General features: G+C 30.3%; 1 protein-coding gene across 1 annotated transcript in view; it reads left to right on the forward strand.

Moving 5' to 3' along the window:
• The first annotated feature begins 232 nt into the window (after positions 1 to 232).
• The window catches only part of LOC126879687 (uncharacterized), a 69,398-nt gene continuing 46,126 nt past the window's right edge, over positions 233 to 23,504 (forward strand). Inside the window, exon 1 of the mRNA XM_050642872.1 lies at positions 233 to 298. Within this exon, the coding sequence (XP_050498829.1) occupies positions 259 to 298 (40 nt within the window). The 5' untranslated portion in view covers positions 233 to 258. The remainder of the gene's footprint in view (positions 299 to 23,504) is intronic.

A 23,504-nucleotide genomic window follows, 5' to 3' on the forward strand; every position in this document is an offset into this window, starting at 1 on the left:
ATGGTGAGAAACTCGACAAACCTTTTTGGAACAATAAAAAAAGCAATGTCAAATACAATGGATTTCGTTGTTAAAAACTTTATAGCTAAAAATACATACATTACGTGGCAACATAGATACAATTAAAAATACATAACGTGGCAACATTGTCAAATGTATTTCAATCATAAAATTAACAATATAAGTAAGCACAAAATTAAACATTTTCTTCATTTAGTATTTGACACCGGAATAAGCTGTGTAAAGCCTAATATCAAAATGAAGTTTTTTATAGTTTCGTGTTTTTTGGTAATACTAGGTAGGTATGTAAAAAACCTTTAATAGTACAGTTGAGTCCGTGAATCTTTACCCGTGCGTCATCATTTAAAGCATACGAAATAAGTCGATGATAAGTGGGAAATTGAAATTTACTAAACGCAACAGCAAGTAACAGTAAGTGACTTGCTGTTGCGTTTATTAAATTTCATTTTCCGACTTATCATTGACTTATTCCATATGCTTTAAATGATGACGCACGGGTAAAGATTCCCGGACTCAACTGTAATTTACGTAACAAGTAGTCCAGGGTAATAAGCTAGAAATAGACCATGTTCGGGACACTCAAAGATCCAGGTAGCTGACTACTTTTTTAGTTATTATAGACCTATAGGAAGAAAGCCTACCTGTTTCCTGCCTAGAGTTCGCGTCCGTTTTTTAATTATTAACAATTTAGTGCAAAAATCGCGATTTTTTTGATTTTTTGCACCCCATTCAAAAGCTAAACAGTTGACATAAAACTACAAAATTTAATTTTTTTAGAACATTGAAAAACCTTCAACATGCCGATTTTTGAAAGTTAAAAAGGTAATTTGTTGCTACGCAAGCTGCAAAATAAGTGAAAATCGTTATTTTTTAATAAGTTTTACTAAAACTACTTTAGAATTTTAGTGTTTCACCCAAAGTTGTGTATTGAGGTACTTAACAAACCCTCAAAATTTGAGACCGATCCAGTAATTAGTTTAAAAGTTATTCTATTTGTTTATCCCAGAGACCTTTATTTTGCAATAACATAAGACAGAAAGCAATGAAGATAAGGCAATTCTGCGTATGTTAAATGAAAGTAGAACAGTGATACTATCAAAATGTACTAAAAAAAGATAAAAAAAATTATCTCATATAGTCAAAAATACTAATGCCATATTTTTGAAATTTTGTAGTTTATAAACATTTAGAACAACTTTAAAAATATTGTCCGTAGAAAAATCATTTTACATATTCGAAAAGTTGGTATTTTACACGAATTTTTAAAAATGTTCAGTTGGTGACTAGTCGTGGTAAGTGAAGGGGGAGCTGGGAGGCGACAAATGCACGAGTTCAAAAACTAAAAACTACTATCATTTTCTATATCGCGGGATCTGCTGAATATATTTTGATCTTTATTTTTTAAATTTGTAATTTTTATGTAAATTACAAATATGTAATGCGTCTATTTGCAATTTGACATTTATTAATTATTAAAAAGTTTAATTTGTTTAAACAATTTTTGAAAATATATTTTTTTCCAAAAATCCATGTTTTTAATCAGACTATCATTATTAGTCATATAAAAAGTTAAGGTATACTTTAATAAATAAATTATCTTCAATAAATAATTACAGTCGGAAAAATGAAAGAATACCCATGAACAAACATATAAAACACGCTGTATTTTCCTGTCACCATGTCACAAAGAAAATTGTCCAGTGCAAGTACATGTAACAGTAATTATTACATGTACTTGCGCTGGCCAATTTTTTGTATGACACGGTGACAGGAAAATACAGCGTGTTTTATATGTTCGTTCATGGGTATTCTTGCATTTTTCCTACTGTATATAAAAATATTTTATTTATTAAAGTGAACTTTAACTTTTTGTATGATCATTAATGATACGATTAAAAAATAGATTTTTGTAAAAAATATTTTTTCAAGTATTGTTTATGTTTAAACAAATTAGACTGATTATTAATTAATAAATTTATAAACAAATTGCATATTTGTAATGTACGTAGAAATTACATACAAATTAAAAAATGAAAGATAAAAATCCATTGAGTTGATCTGGACATACAAAAAATTGTATTAGTTTGAAATTGTTTTTTCGGTATTTTATATATAAATGAGTCAGATTAAATAAATTGTTAGAAGAATTTTTTTACTTAGCAACAACATTTTTGTTTATTTTAATAGTATTTTGTATTTTGACAACGATACCCGATTTGGGCTTCGAAACGTTATTAAATTCATTTTTTAGTAAAATTGTGGCTTATTTCCCGTAGAAAATACTTAATTATAAAAATGCAACAAGGAAATAGCTTCAGAACAACATTTATATAGGTGGATTCGTAGGTTCCCCCTAGTAACCGTTTGAACTACAATTTCGAAAAATCGTAGAGGGTGCTGTGAAGATACAATGTTTATCCAATCTTTTTTAACAAAAAATACAAATCCCATAATTTAAAATGGCATCAATGAAATTCCTTAATTATTATAAACAAATTAGCTGTGAATTAAAAAAAAAAACGAAATGGCTAACTTTGTCCCTAATGAACCCAGGCTAATTTTTTTATTGGAAAATTCGTGTTAAAATACTAGCTTTTCGAAATATAAAAAGATTGTTTTTCTGAAAGTGATTCTAAATGTTTATAAACTAAAAAATTTCAAAAATTGGGCATTAGAATTTTTGATTATATTGATTAATTTTTTTATCTTGTTTTAATACATTTTGATACTATCACTCTTCTACTTTTATTTGGCGTACTCAGAATTGCCATATCTTTATTATTTTCTGTCTTATGTTATTGCAAAATAAAGGTCTCTGGGATAAACAAATAGAATAACTGTTAAACTAATTAATGGATCGGTCTCAAATTTTAAAGGTTTGTTAAGTACCCCAATACCCAACTTTGGGTGAAACACTAAAGTTCTTTACTAAGATAGTTTTAGTAAAAGTTATTAACAAATATCGATTTTCACTTATTTTGCAGTTTGCGTAGCAACAAATTAACTTTTTAACTTTCAAAAATCGGCACTTTAAAAGTTTTTCAATGTTCTAAAAAATTGAATTTTGTAATTTTAAGTCAACTATTTAGCTTTTAAATGGGTGCAAAAAGTCAAAAAATCGCGATTTTTGCACTAAATTGTTAATAATTAAAAAACGGACGCGAACTGTAGGCAGGAAACAGGTAGGTTTTCTTCCTATAGGTCTACTATAACTAAAAAAGTAGTCAGCTACCTGAATCTTTGAGTGTCCCGAGAAAATCCTTATTACCCTGGACTAAAGTTCCGAAAGTGATATTTTACGAGACGAGTAGAAAGTTTCCTTGGCGAGCCGTAGGCGAGTCCTGGAATCCTGCGAGTCTCGTAAAATCACTTTCGGATCGTGTTACGTACAATATTTTTTCTGCAGTTGTTTTGTATGTTAAAAAGAATATATGGATAAACTTTACTTATCAATTTTTCATAAACACTTTAAAGTTACTCTCGTGAAAGTCAATACTTTTTGAGTTATTTACGAGTGAATATGTTAATTTTTTAACAAAACAAACACGTTTTTAGACAATTTTTCGCAAATAATTCAAAAAGTAAGTATTTTATCGAAAAAATCATTGTTAGCAAAAGTATAGCTTGTAAAAAAGTGAAAAAAAAAACGGTGTCTACATGAAGTCTCTAGACTTAGTAGAAGCAGAGTTATAGCTAAAGAAAAATAAGTTCATATTCGCCAAACTACAAATAAATATATTTCATCGTGAAATAACCAAAAAATGAATCTTTTTGGAAAAAACTCATTACAACTTTTTTAAAGAGTTTAAAAATCTTTATGTCGATTTTTATAAAAAAATATTCTAGCATCTAATGTGAGCAAGTTACGCTCAAAATACAGTTGGTCCGTTTTGATTTGGCATAAAAAAATCGGGAAAATCACCCCCTAATTAACAACTTAAATAGAGTACTGTTATCGCTTCACATGTCGCTTTATTTATGTTGTGTCTATAATTATCTGTAAGTTTCATCGATTCAACATGCTTTTTTTTGAAAAAAAAGAATGGTTTTACAATAAAATTTTTAATTTTGAAAAAAATGTTCTTTTTCAAAATAACTTAAAAATTATTAGTAATACCAAAAATCTCAAGAAGAAATAAAATTTACGTTTTACTTTTCCGAATATTTTGGACTTTTGTTTTCCTGTTAGACAAAAATCGGTTATGCTATGGCTGTTCAAAGTTTGCATACACTCGGGATTAGTGACTCGTTCAAGCTATTTTAACTACAGTATTTTCAAAAACAAGCACTTTTAACCGCTGGCGCTGAGACTTACAGATCATATAAAGAATAAATAAGCAAAGTAACTTGCCGAAAGTAAATTTATTTTACCGAAGTGATGACGGTCGCGATGACGTTCGCTAATTCAATACTATTTCCCTATCTAAAAAGTGCACAACGTCCCTAAAGAAATTTTCACTTCAAAAATTTATTTTGTCGAAACGATGACGGTCGCTAATTTCATACTTTTTCCCCATCCAAAAAGTGCACAACGATCCTCTAGAAGTTTTCACTTTAAAAATTTATTCCTGCAAAGGGATGACGGTCGCCAATTTAATACTTTTTCCATCCAAAAAGTGCACAACGTCCCTAACGAAGTTTTCACTTCAATACATATACGTATAAAATTTATTTCGCCGAAGAGATGACGGTCGCGATGACGGTCGCGAAATAAATACTTTTTTCCTATCGAAAAATAGGTTTTACATTTATTTTAAATTTAAATACTTCTATACAATTTATGTATATACAGTGTGTCAATTTTAAAACTTACAATGGCTATATCTCACGAACAAGAGCTGAAAACTAAAAATGCTTGAAACCGTTTCTAGGATAGTAAGGGGGAACTAAAATGACATGAAAGAGAACTCATCCCATCAACCCCCTAGGCCCCACCCACCACACCAAAAAAGTTTAAATTGCAAACCCCTACTTGTGATACATCATTGAAAAGGCTATAAAAAATGCTATCCAATGGTATAAATAGTAATTATACAGGGTGGAGCAATAATTATGAAACTTTGGCTTAATGAAAAATTTAATGAGGTTTTGTTGAACTACAAATTTGATAAAAATGTCAATTAAGTAAATGTTCAAAGTGGGTTCCGTTGTTTTGTAAACAATAATACAGTCTATTTTCAAATTATGCACGAAATTTGACAAATGTTTTTCTAGTAATAGGGCGACATGCTTGAGTAATTATTTCTCGCAATTTCCCAAGTGACGCAAGTTAAGTTTTATAAACAGCTGATTTAAGGAAAAATGGCAAATTAAGTTTTAACTAAAACAAAAGTACGAGCGGACACTTACCATTTAAAATAATAGTCCGGGAGATAGCATTACAAATACAAAAGTCATAGTAAGCCAGCTGATATTAACACCCTGTATAATTATTATTTATACCATTGAATAGTACTTTTCATAGTAGGATAGTATATTACTTTTTTCTATGGGGTTACCCTAAATCAGTTGTTTATAAATCTCAACTTGCTTCACTTGGGGAATTGCGAGAAAGAATTACTCAAGCATGTCGCCCTATTACTAGAACATTTGCTAAATTTCGTGCAGAATTTGAAAACAGGCTGTATTATTGTTTACCAAACAACGGAATTCACATTAATTATATACTTAATTGACATTTTTATAAATTTGTAATTCAACAAAACCTTATTAAATTTTTCATTTAAACCAAAGTTTCACAATTATTGCTTCACCCTGTATAATTATTATTTATACCATTGAATGGCATTTTTATAGCCTTTTCAATGATGTATCACAAGTAGGGGTTTGCAATTTAAACTTTTTTGGTTGTGATGGGTGGGGCCTAGGGGGTTGATGGGGGTGAGTTCTCTTTCATGTCATTTTAGTTCCCCCTTACTATCCTAGAAACGGTTTCAAGCATTTTTCGATATCAGCTTTTGTTCGTGAGATATAGCCATTGTAAGTTTGAAAATTGACACACTGTATATGTTACGGTAAATGTGATTAAATGGGAATTATTAATAATTACCGGTTACTATTAATACAACCCGAATAGCTAGGTAAAAGTAATAAATAAACCAGAAATAATCACATTGACCGGTTATTATTAATAAATCCCGTATTCAAACGGTAAATGTGATAAATGTTGAATACCAATAAGTTCGTAGAAGCTTGTGGGGTGGAGGGTTTACTTATTACATGTCTATACTAAATTTACAATCAAGATGCAGTAGAAACAAACAAACCAAGACACGTTAAATGCTACTAGGAGTACTCCTGAATTATAATTTACAATGCACCCATATACATTGTAAATCCTAAATCATGATTTCCAAAGTTTATACATTGTAAATTATGATTCGGGAGTGCTCCTAGTAGTATTTAACATGTCTTGGTTTGTAAATTTCTACTGCATCTTGATTGCAAATTTAGTATAGTTAGGTTTTTTGATTGATAAGTTCTGTTTAACTGTCTAAATGTATTGCCAAAGTACGAGTTTGTTAATACATACTTATTACATGTCTAGTTAGGATTTTTGATTGATACTTTTGTTTAAGGGCATAGGCGCAAAATGTCGTCTGGCAAAATGTTCAATGTGCTTTAAATGTATTTATTTTTTTCGAATCCTAAGAAAACTAATAAATATTTTTGAAAAATTTAAAGGCAGAATGAAAGACTTCATGATTACCGAGGGCCGAAAGTCCCTGAAAACTTCTATAATGTTTATTTTAATAAGTTACAGTTATTTTTAATTGCAAATATTTCATTCAAAAGAAATTTTTTATTCTGATGGACTTGAGGCCCTCGGCAATAACGTAATCTTTCATTCTGCGTTTAAATTTTTTAAAAATACTTATTACTTTTCTCTGAATCTCTGATTCCACAAAAATGAATACATTTAAAACACATTGAAAATTTTAACACTATTTAACAGGCTACATTTTGCGCCTTTCTCCTTAAGTGTTTAACTGTTTTTACTTATTAAATGTCTAGTTAGGTTTTTTTATTGATAAATGTTGTTTAAGTGTTTTAACTTTGTTACCAAATACAAGTCTAGTTAAATAGGTTTTTTTGGTTGATAAATGTTGTTTAAGTGTTTTAATTTTGTTACCAAATACAAGTCTATTATTACTTGTTTGTTACCAAATATAAGTCTAGTTAGGTTTTTTGATTGATAAATTATGTTTAGGCGTTTAACTTTATGGTAGGGGAGCCCAAGCGGGGATTTTTGCAGTTACTCGAGCGCGTCAGATTATCATATGGGGAGAAACCTGGTACCCTGTAGATGCACCTCTACCATATATTGGCTCTTAACACAGGGGAGTTCGTTAAGGGGGGCCCGAAAAAAAAATCTATCCTTAAAAAAACTCGAAATTGTCAGATTAAGATAAGGTAAGTTAAGTACATGCAAAAGAGTGTATATTTCAAAAATCTGACGATTTGAGCCGGGCGCATGGAAATGGGCGAGTCCCAAAGTTTCACAAGAAAAAAGCGAATATTTCGCGAAATGATTGACAGATCGAAAAACTAAAAAATATGTGCTCAATATTTTTTAAAAATCTATCGAATGATACCAAACACGTCTTCCCACGGAGAGGGGTGGGGGGTAAATTTAATATTTTAAATACGAATCCCACGATATTTCGCGAAATGAACATCAGATCGAAAAACTGTAAAATACACTTATTCAATATATTTGAAAAATCTATCGAATGGCATCAAACACGACTCCCCACGGAGGTGGGGTGGGGGGTTACTTTAAAATCTTAAATGGGAACCCTCATTTTTTATTGCAGATTTGGATTCCTTACGTAGAAATAAGTAACTTTTATTCGAAACATTTTTTCGAATTATGGATAGATGGCGTTATAATCGGAAAAAACGATTGTTGGAAGTGGAAAATTAAATTAAAAAATGGCAAGCGCCCACTAAAATGGAAAACTTTACTTAACTTTTTTTGGTTTTAGGACCTACTCTTCACAACCCAATAGGTCCCCAAAGCGCTCGAGTGACTGCACATTTAGCATACTTTGCTCCCCTACCATTATTACCAAATTCGAGTCTGTTTTTACTTATTACATGTCTAGTTAGGCTTTTGATTAATAAGTTCTGTTTAAGTGTTAATTACCAAGTTTCATAAATAAACAGTAGCGAAGCCCAAAATGCGTTTTTATTACATTTACCAGAGCTGTTAGGATAGTATTAATAATAACCGGTTATCTAATTATAAAGGCATTATTAATCACATTGACCAACTGCTAAGGTTATTATTAATACAGACCAGTTATTATTAATACAGACCGGACTTATGACATTGACCGTAACATATACACATAATATAGATACGTACAAAATTTATTTCGTCGAAGAGATGGCGGTCTCTATGACGGTCGCGAAATAAATATTTTTTCCCCATCCTAAAATAGGTTATACATTTATTTTAAATTTAAATATTTCTATACAATTTATATATACTGTTATGCTCTACTTTATCTCTTTATTTAGATTGATTAGCAAATTCTTAATTTAACTAATTATTCAATTAGTTTAATCACTGCCTATGTAAAACAAAACTAAATTCGATTTTGTTCTGAAGCTATTTCCTTGTGGCATTTTTATAATTAAGTATTTTCTATGGGAAATAAGCCACAATTTTACTAAAAAATGAATTTATTAACGTTTCGAAGCCCAAATCGAGTTTCGTTGTCAAAATACAAAATACTATTAAAATAAATAAAAATGTTGATGCTAAGTAAAAAAATTCTTCTAATTACTGTCATCGTTGCATTTGGTTGTCTTTTTAAAGACAGATCACATGCTATGATTTTTTTGCGACTGATATTCTTGAGTTGGGATGATTTCATGTAATCGAATGAACTATCTTTTAGTAAAGTCGTCCCAGGAACGCAACTCATAAATATTGGCGATATCATTTTAAAGTCTTCTACTTTAAAATGTATAATATACGTCTGAATTGCCAATATAAATGAGTCAGATTAAATAAATTATTAGAAGAATTTTTTTACTTAGCAACAACATTTTTATTTATTTTAATAGTATTTTGTATTTTGACAACGAAACCCGATTTGGGCTTCGAAACGTTAATAAATTCATTTTTTAGTAAAATTGTGGCTTATTTCCCATAGAAAATACTTAATTATAAATTCGATTTAAATATTCCAATAAATTTTATTCTCAGGGCTAATTTTGTATTTGATACAATACCTATGATTTGTGGCTTCTAGTATTTCTAGTTTCTTACTTCTTACAGGATGGAACAGGGAAATTAAAAATATTCAATATCATATAATTTACTCCAGGCTGTGGGTGAAAAATAGGTCGATTTCAGGATATAATTCAGGAATTTTTGAAACCTATCAGGTGTTGTAAAGGACGATGCCGGGAATAACTTCTACTAAAATGTGACCAAAAATATTGTGAGCTTTTTTTTATTGCGATTTTCATTTGTTAAATTTGCAATTTTTAAAGATTTTTAATTTTGCAGCTTAGAATATTGATTCTAGAGAAAAACTTTTTAATAGAAAGTTGTAGTAAATTAAAAAATCTACAATTTGAGCTATGGTAACTTTAATTTCGTTTATTGGTTATTGCAAAACAGCCTGCGAAAGGTCCAAAATGGCCGTTTCTTACAATTGCGTTATTTATTGTACAAATAATTTTTTTTATTTGTTAAAGCTCTAAAATGAAGATCTTTCAATTCAAAACATAAAAAAAATTGTAAGGCCGGATTAACGAATTTGTTGCTTAGATATTATAAATTGTTTATCCCAAGAGATCAAATGTCGAAGGCTATAACTTTTTGAAAAAAATCGTAGAGAGTTGGTGAAACATCCAGTCTCCTTCTTAAGAGTTATTTTTTCATATTCTGATGTAAATAAATGCGTAAAACATTTTTAAACCTCTAATTTTTGGGTTTGAAAATAAGGGGGCAAATTTCGTTATAAACATTTAGAGCTGAAGTGGCCCTGTACATCCTATGAGTTTTTAACTTACAGATTATTGTTGCTGAAGACGAAACGAAGATTTATAAAAAAATAAAAAATTTCTACGACCAACTGAAGCCGAGCTAAATGTTGGGTTCGAAAATAAGGGGGTAAATTTCGCTATAAACATTTAGAGCTGAAGCGGCCCTGTACATCCTATGAGTTTCTAACTTACAGATTATTGTTGCTGAAGACGAAACGAAGATTTATAACAAATTAAAAAAATTTTACAACCAACTGAAGCCGAGATAATTGTTTCTTTTTCTTAAATCGTAGTGCCTTTATTTATAACAATTAAGAAATTATTTTAATCATTGACTAAAGAAAGACTTATATTATCTTAAAATAAAAATTATTATAAAATATAGTTACAATTAATTATTAAAAATTATTTTTAAGTTGGTACTTTTGCAAGCGGTCGAATTTTGCAAATCGCCCGGCTCGCTTCAAATCCGCGCTCGGAAAATTTTTACGTAACTTGTATTAAATTTTGACCGAAAACAATTTAATAATATTACCATTATAATATACAATCTATTTACCACTGTATTTGTTTTTCTTGATAAACTTTTATCGGTGAAATCTCATTTCTGAAGAAATAATATTACAAAAATGATACATATATATGAAATATATAACTATATTTTTAATTTTTTCATTGTTATGTAAATATAATAATAATAATGTTACTTCTTATTATACAATATAAAACTTTTTCTTCTTGTAGTGACTATCCGTTTTGGATGTTGGCGACCATCATGGCAATCTCTACTTGCACACTAAATAGGTACTGCTGCTCTAAAAAGATTTGTAGTTGTTGTGTTAAACGACGTACGTAAATCTAGCAAGGTAATCCTTCGTCTTCCTGATTCTCAGTTTCCAAATGGGGTTTGCCAAATTGCTATGATGGTCGCCAACATCCAAAACGGATAGTCACTACAAGAAGAAAAAGTTTCATATTGTATAATAAGAAGTAACATTATTATTATTATACTTATATTATAACAATGAAAAAATTAACATATAAATAACAAATAGTTTATATATAGGTATATATCATTTTTGTAATATTATTTCTTCAGAAATGAGATTTCACATATAAAAGTTTATCAAGAAAAACAAATACAGTGGTAAATAGACTGTATATTATAATGGTAATATTATTAAATTGTTTTCGGTCAAAATTTAATACAAGTTACATAAAAATTTTCCAAACGCGGATTTGAAGCGAGCCGGGCGATTTGCAAAATTTGGCCGCTCGCAAAAGCACCGATATTAAAAATAATTTTTAATAATTAAATGTAAGTATATTTTATAAAAAATTTTATTTTAAGATAATATAAGTATTTCTTTAGTCAATGACTGTAAAATAATTTCTTAATTGTTATAAATAAAGACACTACGATTTAAGAAAAAAGAAACAATTATCTCGGCTTCAGTTGGTTGTAAAAATTTTTTAATTTTTTATAAATCTTCGTTTCGTCTTCAGCAACAATATTCTGTAAGTTAGAAACTCATAGGATGTACAGGGCCGCTTCAGCTCTAAATGTTTATAACGACATTTGCCCCCTTATTTTCAAACCCAACATTTAGCTCGGCTTCAGTTGGTCGTAGAAATTTTCTATTTTTTTATAAATCTTCGTTTCGTCTTCAGCAACAGTAATCTGTAAGTTAAAAACTCATAGGATGTACAGGGCCGCTTCAGCTCTAAATGTTTATAACGAAATTTGCCCCCTTATTTTCAAACCCAAAAGTTAGAGGTTTAAAAATGTTTTACGCATTTATTTACATCAGAATATGAAAAAATAACTCTTTAGAAGAAGAGTGGATGTTTCACCAACTCTCTACGATTTTTTTTCAAAAAGTTATAGCCTTCGACATTTGACCTCTTGGGATAAACAATTTATAATATCTAAGCAACAAATTCGTTAATCCAACCTTACAATTTTTTTATGTTTGGAATTAAAAGATATTCATTTTAAAGCTTTAAAAAATAAAAAATAATTATTTGTACAATAAATAACGCAATTGTAAAAAACGGCCATTTTGGACTTTTCGCAGGCTGTTTTGCAATTACCAATAAGTGAAATTAAACTTATCATATCTCAAATTATAGGTTTTTTAATTTACTACAACGTTCTATTAGAAAGTTTTTCTCTAAAATCAATATCCTAAGCTGCAAAATTAAAAATCTTTAAAAATTGCAAATTTACCAAATGAAAATCACAATAAAAAAAAGCTCACAATATTTTTGGTCACATTTTAGTAGAAGTTATTTCTGACATCGTCCTTTACAACACCTGATAGGTTTCAAAAATTCCTGAATTATATCACGTTTTTTCACCCACAGCCTGGGCTAATTGTAATATATTACTCACTTACCAAATAAGCCGTGTACATATGATTTTTTTTTTATTTCAATTATCGTGTCTCGGCTGCTGCGGCCATTGACACAAGGAACATTACAATAACAATAAATAATTAAGTTTACTCACAATCGGTTAGTAATTTATGGATTTCTAACCTTTGAAGTAATCAGGAAGCGACTTATTACTTACTTTACTTTCCCAGCTAGCCGGGAAAGTACTTTCCCGGCTAGCATCTGTCACTTTTCTACCTGCAAATTTCAATGTCATTTTTGATTAAAAGATGGTTTAGAAAGAATAGAATCCACTCAACATTTATTTAATTAAGAAACAACAACAACAATAACAAAAAGAAAACTATTTGGAATTATAAATATTAATAGTTACATTGGAATTATGATTACTATTAACGGTTAAAGTAAGACCGTGTTGCTCAAAAGTATGAGTTTCAGAAATAGATGATGACGCCGACGTTTCTGGGTTTTCTACATGAGACAACATATTAGCAATTTTTATTTGTCCATGTAATGAATTCTCCACATATCCCTCTGCTACGGTGTTGGATTTCCAACCCCCCAACTTTTTCAACTGTAGGATGTCTCCAGCTGTATTTGCTAATAATGTTACTAAACTACGTCTAAAACAATGTCCTGTAAACGTGTTAACATTTTCCAACTTTAAATAAGTTGCTATTTTTTTGGGAAAACTTCCTATAGCATTATGCCCAAAAGGCTGTCGTGTAATTTTACCAAATTTTATTTGTAAAAAAAAAACTATCAGAGTCAATGTTATTACGAAGGTCACAGTATTGCTTTATTATTTTTATCCATTCCGATTTTGTAATTACAAATGTACTGGAAGAGTAGGTTTTTGTGACAGGAATCACTATTATAATTCGATTTTCTAAAATATCCAGGTCACTTATTTTCATTTTTAAAAGTTCCTGAAAAATGGGTGGACCAGGTTCACGATTTAAATAGTGTTAGATTTTTAAAAAGGAGACATGAAATTTCTCCGTTACCTACATGTAGGTTGTATACCCAATTTAATTCAGTTTGGCAAAACAAAAATCAAAATTTCTCTTAACCAAGCTTTTAAAGCAAATATTGCTAAACATAATGAGTTTGTTAAAAAAAATATATAGATATATCCTTAGCACACTTATAATAGATACTGTATGTTTTTGGGCCAAACAAGAACTAGCGTTTCGTGGTCATTTTGAGTGCGACGACTCTGATAATCCAGGCAATTACAGGGAATTGTTAACATTAATTGCCAAAAAAAGATCAAAAATTTTGTCAACATCTAGAAACATCTGTTTTTTCGAGAGTTTCAAGTGATATAAAAATGATATTATTGAAGCTACACTCACCGGTACACACTTCCGCCACCCAAAATTTTTGATTAAGTTTGACAATTTATAACTTTATCATTTGTACTCCGATTTTCAAGATTCTTACACCAGTTTGTAGGTACATGTATTCATATTGTTTGGTATTATTCCGGTAAAAAAAAATTCGCTTGTATGTTATTGTACAGGGGTGAAAGGAAGCGTTGCATTTTCTCCTAATTTTAAAAAGTTCTGTGGAAAAATTGAATAGCTGATTTTGTTTCGTAGTCCTGTCATATTTTCCCGGAGGCATCACCAACATTTTGTTTTTTGAATTATAGTCCAGAAAGCCACTGCGCATCCGCTACGAAAAATATTCTAATTCGGATTTTTTGCACAATCTTACTCAAAAAGGTCTCCTTTTAAAAAATTTGCATGTTGCCAGGACCAAAAGGTGGTCAAAAATTTTTAAACGTTTTTTTTTGTTTTTTTCCTAAAATTATTTTTTTTGCATGGAAAATAGTTTTTTTAGGTTTTTTGGATCATTCCAAACAGAAAAGGTCTTTGGTGACTTTTCTCTAAAAATGATAGTTTTTGACATATAAGCGCTTAAAAATTGAAAAATTGGGAAATCGGCCATTTTTAACCCTCAAAAACTATGTGAAAAACTTAAAATTTGAATGTTCTCAAGATAGGTAGATATTCTTTAAACATCGATTCATGAAATCCCGAAGAGTTTTTTGCAATACAATATTCAAAACTCCTTTGTTTTTTAATTGATAATCAAGCGTGTGCGACACTATTTTCCACCGACAGTATGGTGCAAATGAAAGGAATAAATTCGTTATTTCGTAAACCGGCGAATTTAAGGAAAAATCCCGAAACAGGTCGATTTGTATTTTTAAGTTATGATATTATGGCATATATGGTATACTAGTGACGTCATCCATCTGGGCGTGATGACGTAATCGATGATTTTTTTTAAATGAGAATAGGGGTCGTGTACTAGCTCATTTGAAAGGTTCTTCAATTCTCTATTCAGTAATATAAACATTTATATAATTATTTATACAGGGTGTCGTTCTACTTCTTTATTTGTCAAATAATTTAATTTAATAAAAATTTTTTGGGCACCCTGTATAAATAATTATGTAAATGTTTATATTACTGAATAGCGAATTGAATAACCTTTCAAATGAGCTACCACACGACCCCTATTCTCATTTAAAAAAATAATCGATTACGTCATCTCGCCCAGATGGATGACGTCACTAGTATACCATACATGCCACAATATCATAACTTAAAAATACAAATCGAGCTGTTTCGGGATTTTTCCTTAAATTCGCCAGTTTACGAAATAACGAATTTATTCCTTTCATTTGCACCATACTGTCGGTGGAAAATAGTGTCGCGCACGCTTGATTATCAATTAAAAAACAAAGGAGTTTTGAATATTGTATTGCAAAAAACTCTTCGGGATTTCATGAATCGATGTTTAAAGAATATCTACTTACCTTGGCAACATTCAAATTTTACGTTTTTCACATAGTTTTTGAGGGTTAAAAATGGCCGATTTCGCAATTTTTCAGTTTTTAATCGCTTATATGTCAAAAACTATAATTTTCAGAGAAAAGTCATGATCAGAGAATGATCCAAAAAACCTAAAAAAACTTTGTTCCATGCAAAAAAAATAATTTTAGGAAAAAAACAAAAAAAAAAACGTTTAAAAAATTTTTGACCACCTTTTGGTCCTGGCAACATGCAAATTTGTTAAAAGGAGTCCTTTTTGAGTAAGATTGTGCAAAAAATCCGAATTAGAATATTTTTCCTAGCGGATGCGCAGTGGCTTTCTGGACTATTATCCGAATATCTTTTTTCTTGTAAGAGCTGTACCATTTTTTGTAAATAAAAACACTGATTGACTTATACAATTGAGGTTGGATAGAAAAGATTAGAATGGCCCGCATGCAGCCTAGATCTCAATCATATTGAACATTTATGGGATGAATAAAAAAAGCTATTTGCCGTCATCCTAGGCCTCCAGAAAATTTGGTACAGTTATGGCCCTGGTAGAGGAATATCGGGCTATTCCCCAGGCAAGTAAAACACATTTTTATTAGATGCTAAACAGATTGCGAGCAATCCTGCCCTGCTTAGCTTAAAAGTGGTATCTCCAATTTTGTGTCAAATGGAGTTATGATGTTATACATATAAACCTTTACATTCTACATCATTTTTCTTAACTTAAAAGTTATAAGAGCTTATAAAAATAAAAATATATTGTTAAAAAAATTGTGGTATGTACAACAAAACAGCGCAGTAATAGTCTTAAACGTGGTATTTACTATTCCTTAGCTAGTAAGTGGTATGTTCTCAAAATTCTGTACATACCACTTTTAAGACAAGTAATTCACCGGCTTATGAATGGGCGCCTAAAAATGCAATGCTTCTTTTCATTTGATTTAAACCAAAGTAACAAATGTGTTAGTGTTTCATTCTACCTAGTAAATTTGCTTATTATAATTTTGCTTTTACCTAGAAGTTTAGGTAAGGGTAGTTCTGTGGAAAAAGTACAAGTTTGCAAACAATTTTTTATATCGACATTGGGATACAGTAAAAATAATGATCGAATACTACAAGACTGCTTTTCTCGAAACTCAGAAAAAATTATCTGTCACAGTATTAGTAAACAAGGTAATAATACCAAGACCCCCAAAATTGATAGAAATGTGATAAGAGCTCAGGTTGAAAAGTTTAATCCTGCTGTATCTCATTATCGCCGCGAACACGCCCCAAATAAACTATACCTACCGAGTGATTTACTTATCCAGCTTTTGTATTCAGATTTCAAAGAAAAACACCCCAATTTTCTTTGTTCTTACGAAATATATCGAACGGTAGTAAGTAAAGAAATGAATATTTCATTTACAAAACTCGACCATGAAGAGTGTGAAGCCTGTGAAACGTTTTTGCTACATAATCCGGAACATACAAAAGAGAATCCTTGTGTAGACGTAGCAAAACCATATCTTCAAGGCAAATGAAGCTCGTTCAGCCTACCAGCTGGACAAAGAGTATTTAAGTGACAAAACTGTGTACCTATTTTTCGGAAGATATTCAAAAAGTTATCATACTCCCCAGATTGGATATGTTTAAAAAGGTGATATTTTGTCCAAGAATGATATTCATTCAGAGTTTTCTTCCGGTTGGCACAAAACAGAAAAAGTTATACCAATTACCCTACTTTGGCATGAAGGCCTCGCAGGAAGGCAAAAAGGAGACTTGGTGACCATGTATTGCAATTTCTTTTTAGAAATGAGAGATTATGAACATGTTGTGTTATGGGTAGACAACTGTTCGTCAACAAATTAAAATTGGAGGTTACCTATTTACTTTCTTAACTTACATTGTTAACTCACCAGAGGTCTCTATTAACGAGATTGTTATTAAAAAAATCCAAGGATACATGATTTTAAAGATTTTGTTAATGTTATCCAAAAAAGCTAATTCCAGTAAAGTAAAAGTTTTTACACCTGAAAATATTTATGAGTGGGATGATCATTCTTCAATGTATAAATTAAAGAAACAACAACCGCGCATTTATCTAAAAATCTAAAGAATATTCTGCAAATTCGAGCAATAAGAGGAAAATAACTCAAGTTGAAGAACTTGAGCTAATTGTTTTTGAAAAATGAGAACTTGAAAAATGGAGGGTTTTTTTACCAAAAAGAATAAACCAATAATAGGTATCACTGAAGACAGAAAGGCCAATATTATTAAAACCTTATCTTTCTTAATGCCAGCAAATAGGCTTACATTTTGGGAACATTTGCAAGTTAACAACAAAGCCACTGATTTGCTAAGCAACGTAGAAGATTAAAAAATATCCGTGGTTATTTGCAAAATTTTATTTTCAAATGTATTTCTTTAGTATACTAACATTACCTACATGTTTTTTTTAATGAACATGAATAAACAATTTATATGTAGCCGTTTACATTTTTTTCTCCTCCTGCTTTATATCTATAAATATAACAATTATGATTTTTCTTAACTTAAAAGTGGTATCTTCACTGGCAGTACGATACCACTGTTAATAATATAAATAATTCTTGACTTGAAAGTGGTATCTACCATTTTTTAAATAAAAACCAAAGATAACTACTTTTTTTATTCAGTAAGTTTAAATCTACCTATTACTAAATAAAATGCATCAAAGTATCACACAATATAAATTTACATGGGGTCGGAATGTGCTTATAACTTTAAACCCCTTTTTCTCAGTTTTATAATTCTGGCAGATACCACTTTTAAGCAAACCACGGCAGAATCGTTGCTGCAAGAGGTGGACATAACCGCTATTGAATTGTTATGTTTTGTTGTTAAATTTGTTTTGTTTTGTTAATTTTAGTGCGTTTGATATTTTTAATTAAATAAACCTTCAAAGCAGTGTTTTTAATTACAGCTCTTATAGACCAATCAAGTTAGTAAAAAATAAGCCGTTTTTCGACATAATTGAAAAGACGAGGTTTGACAGTTGAAATGTGTAGTATGAGATATTACAAAAAGGCTACCATCTTTGGATTCATCAATTTTTTAGTGGAACATTTTTTAAATAAACAATCAAAACGTCAAACTTAGTTTTTTGTTCATAACTTAAAAACTTGTTTATTTAGAAATTTTACGTCCACAGGTAACTGTTTCAGAAAAAAAGATACATCGAATGAGATACACCACATTAAAATCGGTTAATAAACAAAAAAGTTATTGCAAAACGAACGACAAAATCACTGTTTTTGAATGTTGTTAATATCAATTTTATTGTTTATTAAAATATGTTTAAATATACCTAAACTTGAGGGCATTATGGTGTTTGAATGATGTGCAAAAAATGGTCCAGATCTGTTAAGTAGTTTTTGCAAAATTTAATTTGTTTATAAAATTTTTTGAAAAACGAGCTAAGTTCTGAGGCTGGTCCAGTTAATATGGCTGAATGTATCTCAATAATCAGGGACTCATTTCCTTCGCTAAGATGTATACTAATACCCTATGAATAAAAAGTAAAAAAAATTACATGTACGTACACAAAATTATTTGTTAATAAATAGCAGTTTTTAAGCTTATAAACAATTACAATAATTTCGTAGAAATTAGATCAAATTAAATGGCAATAAAAAATACTGAAAACTGGTTAAAATACAAAACTTATAAAAAAAATTTTTAGGTCCTACAGCCCTTGGGGTCTGAGATAGCCCCTTTTTTTGAAAAAATCACTGTTACGTTAATTAACAACACTAAGATCTGAAATTAACCAATCTTTTATAACAAAAGTCAAAGTTTTTAACAAAGTTTTTTGCAAGAAAAAATGTTAAAAATTGTTTAAACAGTATTGTTATAAAAAAAGAGTATTTTGCGTTCCGATTAAAGTAAAAAAAAAATGATGGGCGCAGCCGAATGAGAATAAATTCGCGGACTAGCATTCGCTAGCGCTAGACCGTTGCAGCCCATTTTTTTAACATTGACAGTATACCGGATTTGAAGTTTAATATTATATTTATATATTTTGGTAGAAACTTGAATTTTATGAATATTATTATGTTGCACATTTATTTAATAAAATTAAATTTTAAATGAATAAATTTAAAAAATAACAATAAAAAGGCCACAAAGTCAAAATATGCAACAGAAAAAAAGTTATGCGACCTTATAGACGAGTGGTACTCTCCAAAAAAAAAACGCTCATTTCTCGAGATATCAACCACGGTGTGGTGAAAGGCTAATTTTGGTCTTACTTTATACTTTTGATGGTGCTGAAAACGAAAATGAGTTTTATTTTGAATTTTAGATGGGGAAACATTGTCAAAATCGCAATTTTACCATAAAAATAAAAAAAATGAAATCACGTTTTTGTTAAAATTAAAAGTTACACCACTTTTTTCTATAAAACATTTTGTTCTCTGTACTCTAGATTTTAACTTAAAAGTAATTAAACAGCTAAATTTCAAATTTTGTTACTCAACTTTTGCGATTAAACTTTGCAATTCAAGAATCTGCACCTCTTACTTCAAACAATTTATAACTTTCTTTATGGCAAGACAGAAATATTGAAGCAGGTCCCATTGTCTTCAGAAAGGTGAGAAATATATACTATAAAAATATCAGAGAAAAATATTACAATGGAACAGAGTTGTAGCAAATTAAACTCAAAAAAACGTGATTTTTTTTATTTTTATTTATTTATTTTTTATGTTTCCCCACGTAAAATTCAAAACAACCCTAATTTTAGTTTTCAGCACCATAAAAAATATAAAGTATGACCAAAATTAGTATCAGTATCTCGAGAAATAAGCTTTTTTGGGATGTGCCGCTCGTCTATAAAGTCACATAACATTTTTCCTATTGCATATTTTAAATTAAATTTTTTTGGAAAACTTCTTCATGGATTATATTTTATTTCTGTGTTAATTAAAATTATAAACTAAAAAGTTTGTCACTCAACTTTTTTAAGTAAACATGAAACTAACGAAATCTGACGACAAAATGTTTAAAAATTAACAACTTCTCTTTTAACGTGTTGAGTCATTTTGGACAAATCTCATTGTTATTTAAATGCTTCAAAGATAACACAGTAAAATTTTCAAAAGGAAATATTTACAGCGACCAAAAATGCAGTGCGTTAAAATTGAAAAATTATCAAAATTTATTTTTCGCATTTTTGCATAAAATTTGATTTTTGAACATGTTCCGTTAATTCTAAAAAAAAATTAACTCCATATTCCGATTCAGGGACCTCGAAAACATAAGGAATGACGAAAATTTGTCATTCACCTTAAAGTGGATTTTTGTGGTCGGGATAACGTAATTTTAATAGTTGCTGCCGCATGCCGGTCACCAACCGCGCCCACTATTCAGTCAGTCGACTACGCCCGCTATTTTTTACTTTAGTCGGAACGCGAAATACTCTGTGTTTATAACACTCCTATTTAAACAATTTTTAACATTTTTTCTTACTAAAAACTTTGTTAAAAACTTTGACTTTTCTTATAAAAGATTGGTTAATTTCAGCTCTTAGTGTTATTAATTAACGTAACAGTGATTTTTTCAAAAAAAGGGGCTATCTCAAACCCCAAGGGTCGTAGGACCTAAAAATTTTTTTTGAAAGTTGTGTATTTTAATTAGCTTTCCGTATTTTTTATTGCCATTTAATTTGATCTAATTTCTATGAAATTATTGTAATTGTTTATAAGCTTAAAAACTGCTATTTATTAACAAATAATTTTGTGTACGTATATGTAACTTTTTTTTACTTTTTTTTTTCATAAGCTGTTAGTATACATCTTAACGAAGGAAATGAGCCCCGGATTATTGAGATACATTCAGCCATATTAACTGGACAAGCCTCAGAAATTAGCTCGTTTTTCAAAAAATTTTATAAAAAGTTACCTGTGGACGTAAAATAAACAAGTTTTTAAGTTATGAGTAAGAAACTAAGTTTGACGTTTTGATTCTTTATTTAAAAAATGTTCCACTAAAAAATTGATGAATCCAAAGATTTCTTTTTGTAATATCTCATACTACACATTTCAACTGTCAAACCTCGTCTTTTCCGTTATGTCTAGTAAAACCCTAACTTGATTGGCCTATTACAAGAAAAGAGATATTCAGATAATTCAAAAAACAAGACCTTAGTGATACCTCCAGACTAATACAAAAGGAGTATGAAACAAACTCGCCCTCCAATTTTTCCACAGAATTTTTTAAAGTTAGGAGAAAAAACAACGCTTACATTCACCCCCGTATAATGCAGTGGCGGATCCAGAAATTTTTTTCGGGGGGGGTCATGGGGTGGTTGAGGGTGATTTTAATATAGGATTTAGATTTTTGCACCTTTACGATTGATATACAATACTCTCTCTATAACGAACACGGGTATAACGAGGTTTCGCTTATAACGAGGTACACTAGATATCCCATGAAATTCCTATCGAAATATAGCACCTCTATAACGAGGCATATTTGGTTATGAGGGGGCGTTCAAGTATTACGTAACGCGATTTCTGAAGATTTTTGACCCCCTTCCCCCTATGTATCACACCGTAATGGGGCGTTCAAGTATTACGTAACGCAATTTTTTGAAGATATTTGACCCCTCCCTCCTCCCAACCTGCGTTACGTAATACTTGAACGGCCCCTAACGAGGAAAAATTAAATCGAAGAATACGATGATTCTTTACCTGTTTTTGGCGTGATGATGGCTATAAATAAATACCCCAACTGCGTGTATATAGGATTTCTCAACATATTTGTGTTTACCGAGACCAGTACTGTAATAAATTCCACCGCCTGTAATAAACTTCTTCCTGTCTATTTATCTATCAACCAATATTGAATTTTACAATTTACGATGGCCAAGTTTATTGTTGAAGTCGTTCATCGACACCTAATAAACTATGTAAGAGGCATCAAAACATTTCAATAGTGGTCGTATGCACAATATTATTGTTGTCTGATATAACGAGATCCGCTTATAACAAGGTAATTAGTCCGCCAATTCAGTTCTCTTTATAGAGGGAGTCTACTGTAGTTTATCCCTCATGTAAGGGAACCATTTTCTCAATAATAATTATTTTAAGAGATAGTAAAATCAAGTGGACCTACAATCAAAGGAAAGTTATTAAATTAATATAAATATTGAAAAATCAAAAACGGTCAATTAAAACTATTTTAAGATAATTAATTTAAACCCACTTATCCTATGGCTACAAAATCAAGAACAAAGCAAGGATCAATAAGTATAAACCACAGTTGCCATTTAAATGACAGCTAAATAAACAGAAGGAGACCAGGGAGGTGGAAACATTCGTGGCTCCAAAATTTGCGGCAATGGTTCGGATTGTCATCTGACGTAAACAAAGTCAGAATAGCCATGTTAATTGCCAACGTTCGGAACGGACCAGTACGGAAAGCATTTTATTTAAATTAATTTATTCAACAAAAAAACATAATGCAAATTAAAAAATGGTTATTTAACTAAGGCATAATATTAGGCTACAAATGAGTGAAATATTTTTTTACTCGGTAGGTAAATATTGCAATTTTTCTTACGAATTGTCAGCGCAATAGCCGGCAACGAGTGGTAAATAAAAGTTCACATTAAATGCTTTTTTGAGGTACGTACGGTTTCGAGGTATATACCTACCAAAGATATGGAAGCTGACAAAAATCATAATGACACTAAAACCAGGAAGACCTTAACAATTACGACAGTTGCAGACCCGTGCATTTTAGCAGTCGGAAAAAACCACGAGGAAACAGCAACCATGCTACAAAATTCTGTTTGGACACTAATTAATATCTGGACTAGGCGATGGCATATCAAACTGAATAAAACAAAATCTGTTCATGTCAATCTTACTAACAAAAGAGAATATTAACATATTCCAGTCAGTATAAATAGAAAACATATAGAAGTAGCGGAAATGTATTACTTACGTAGAGCATGCAGGGTATCTAGATTAGAACACGTACCAAATGAGGAAATAAGACGACGGGCAAAGAGTTTATATTCCACGGTTGACCATATAGAAACAAAGAAATTGCTATGGTATGGTCATGTTATGAGGATGTCAGAGAAAAAATGACCAAAAAGAGCATTAAATTACACACCCATAAATAGAAGAAGAAGAGGAAGGCCTACAGAAACATGGAAGAGAGGCATAGAACAGTCTATGGCAGATAGAGCTATTGACGAAAACGAAT

The sequence above is a fragment of the Diabrotica virgifera genome, chromosome 2, assembly GCF_917563875.1.
Source record: "Diabrotica virgifera virgifera chromosome 2, PGI_DIABVI_V3a".
Taxonomy (NCBI): Eukaryota; Metazoa; Arthropoda; class Insecta; order Coleoptera; family Chrysomelidae; genus Diabrotica; species Diabrotica virgifera.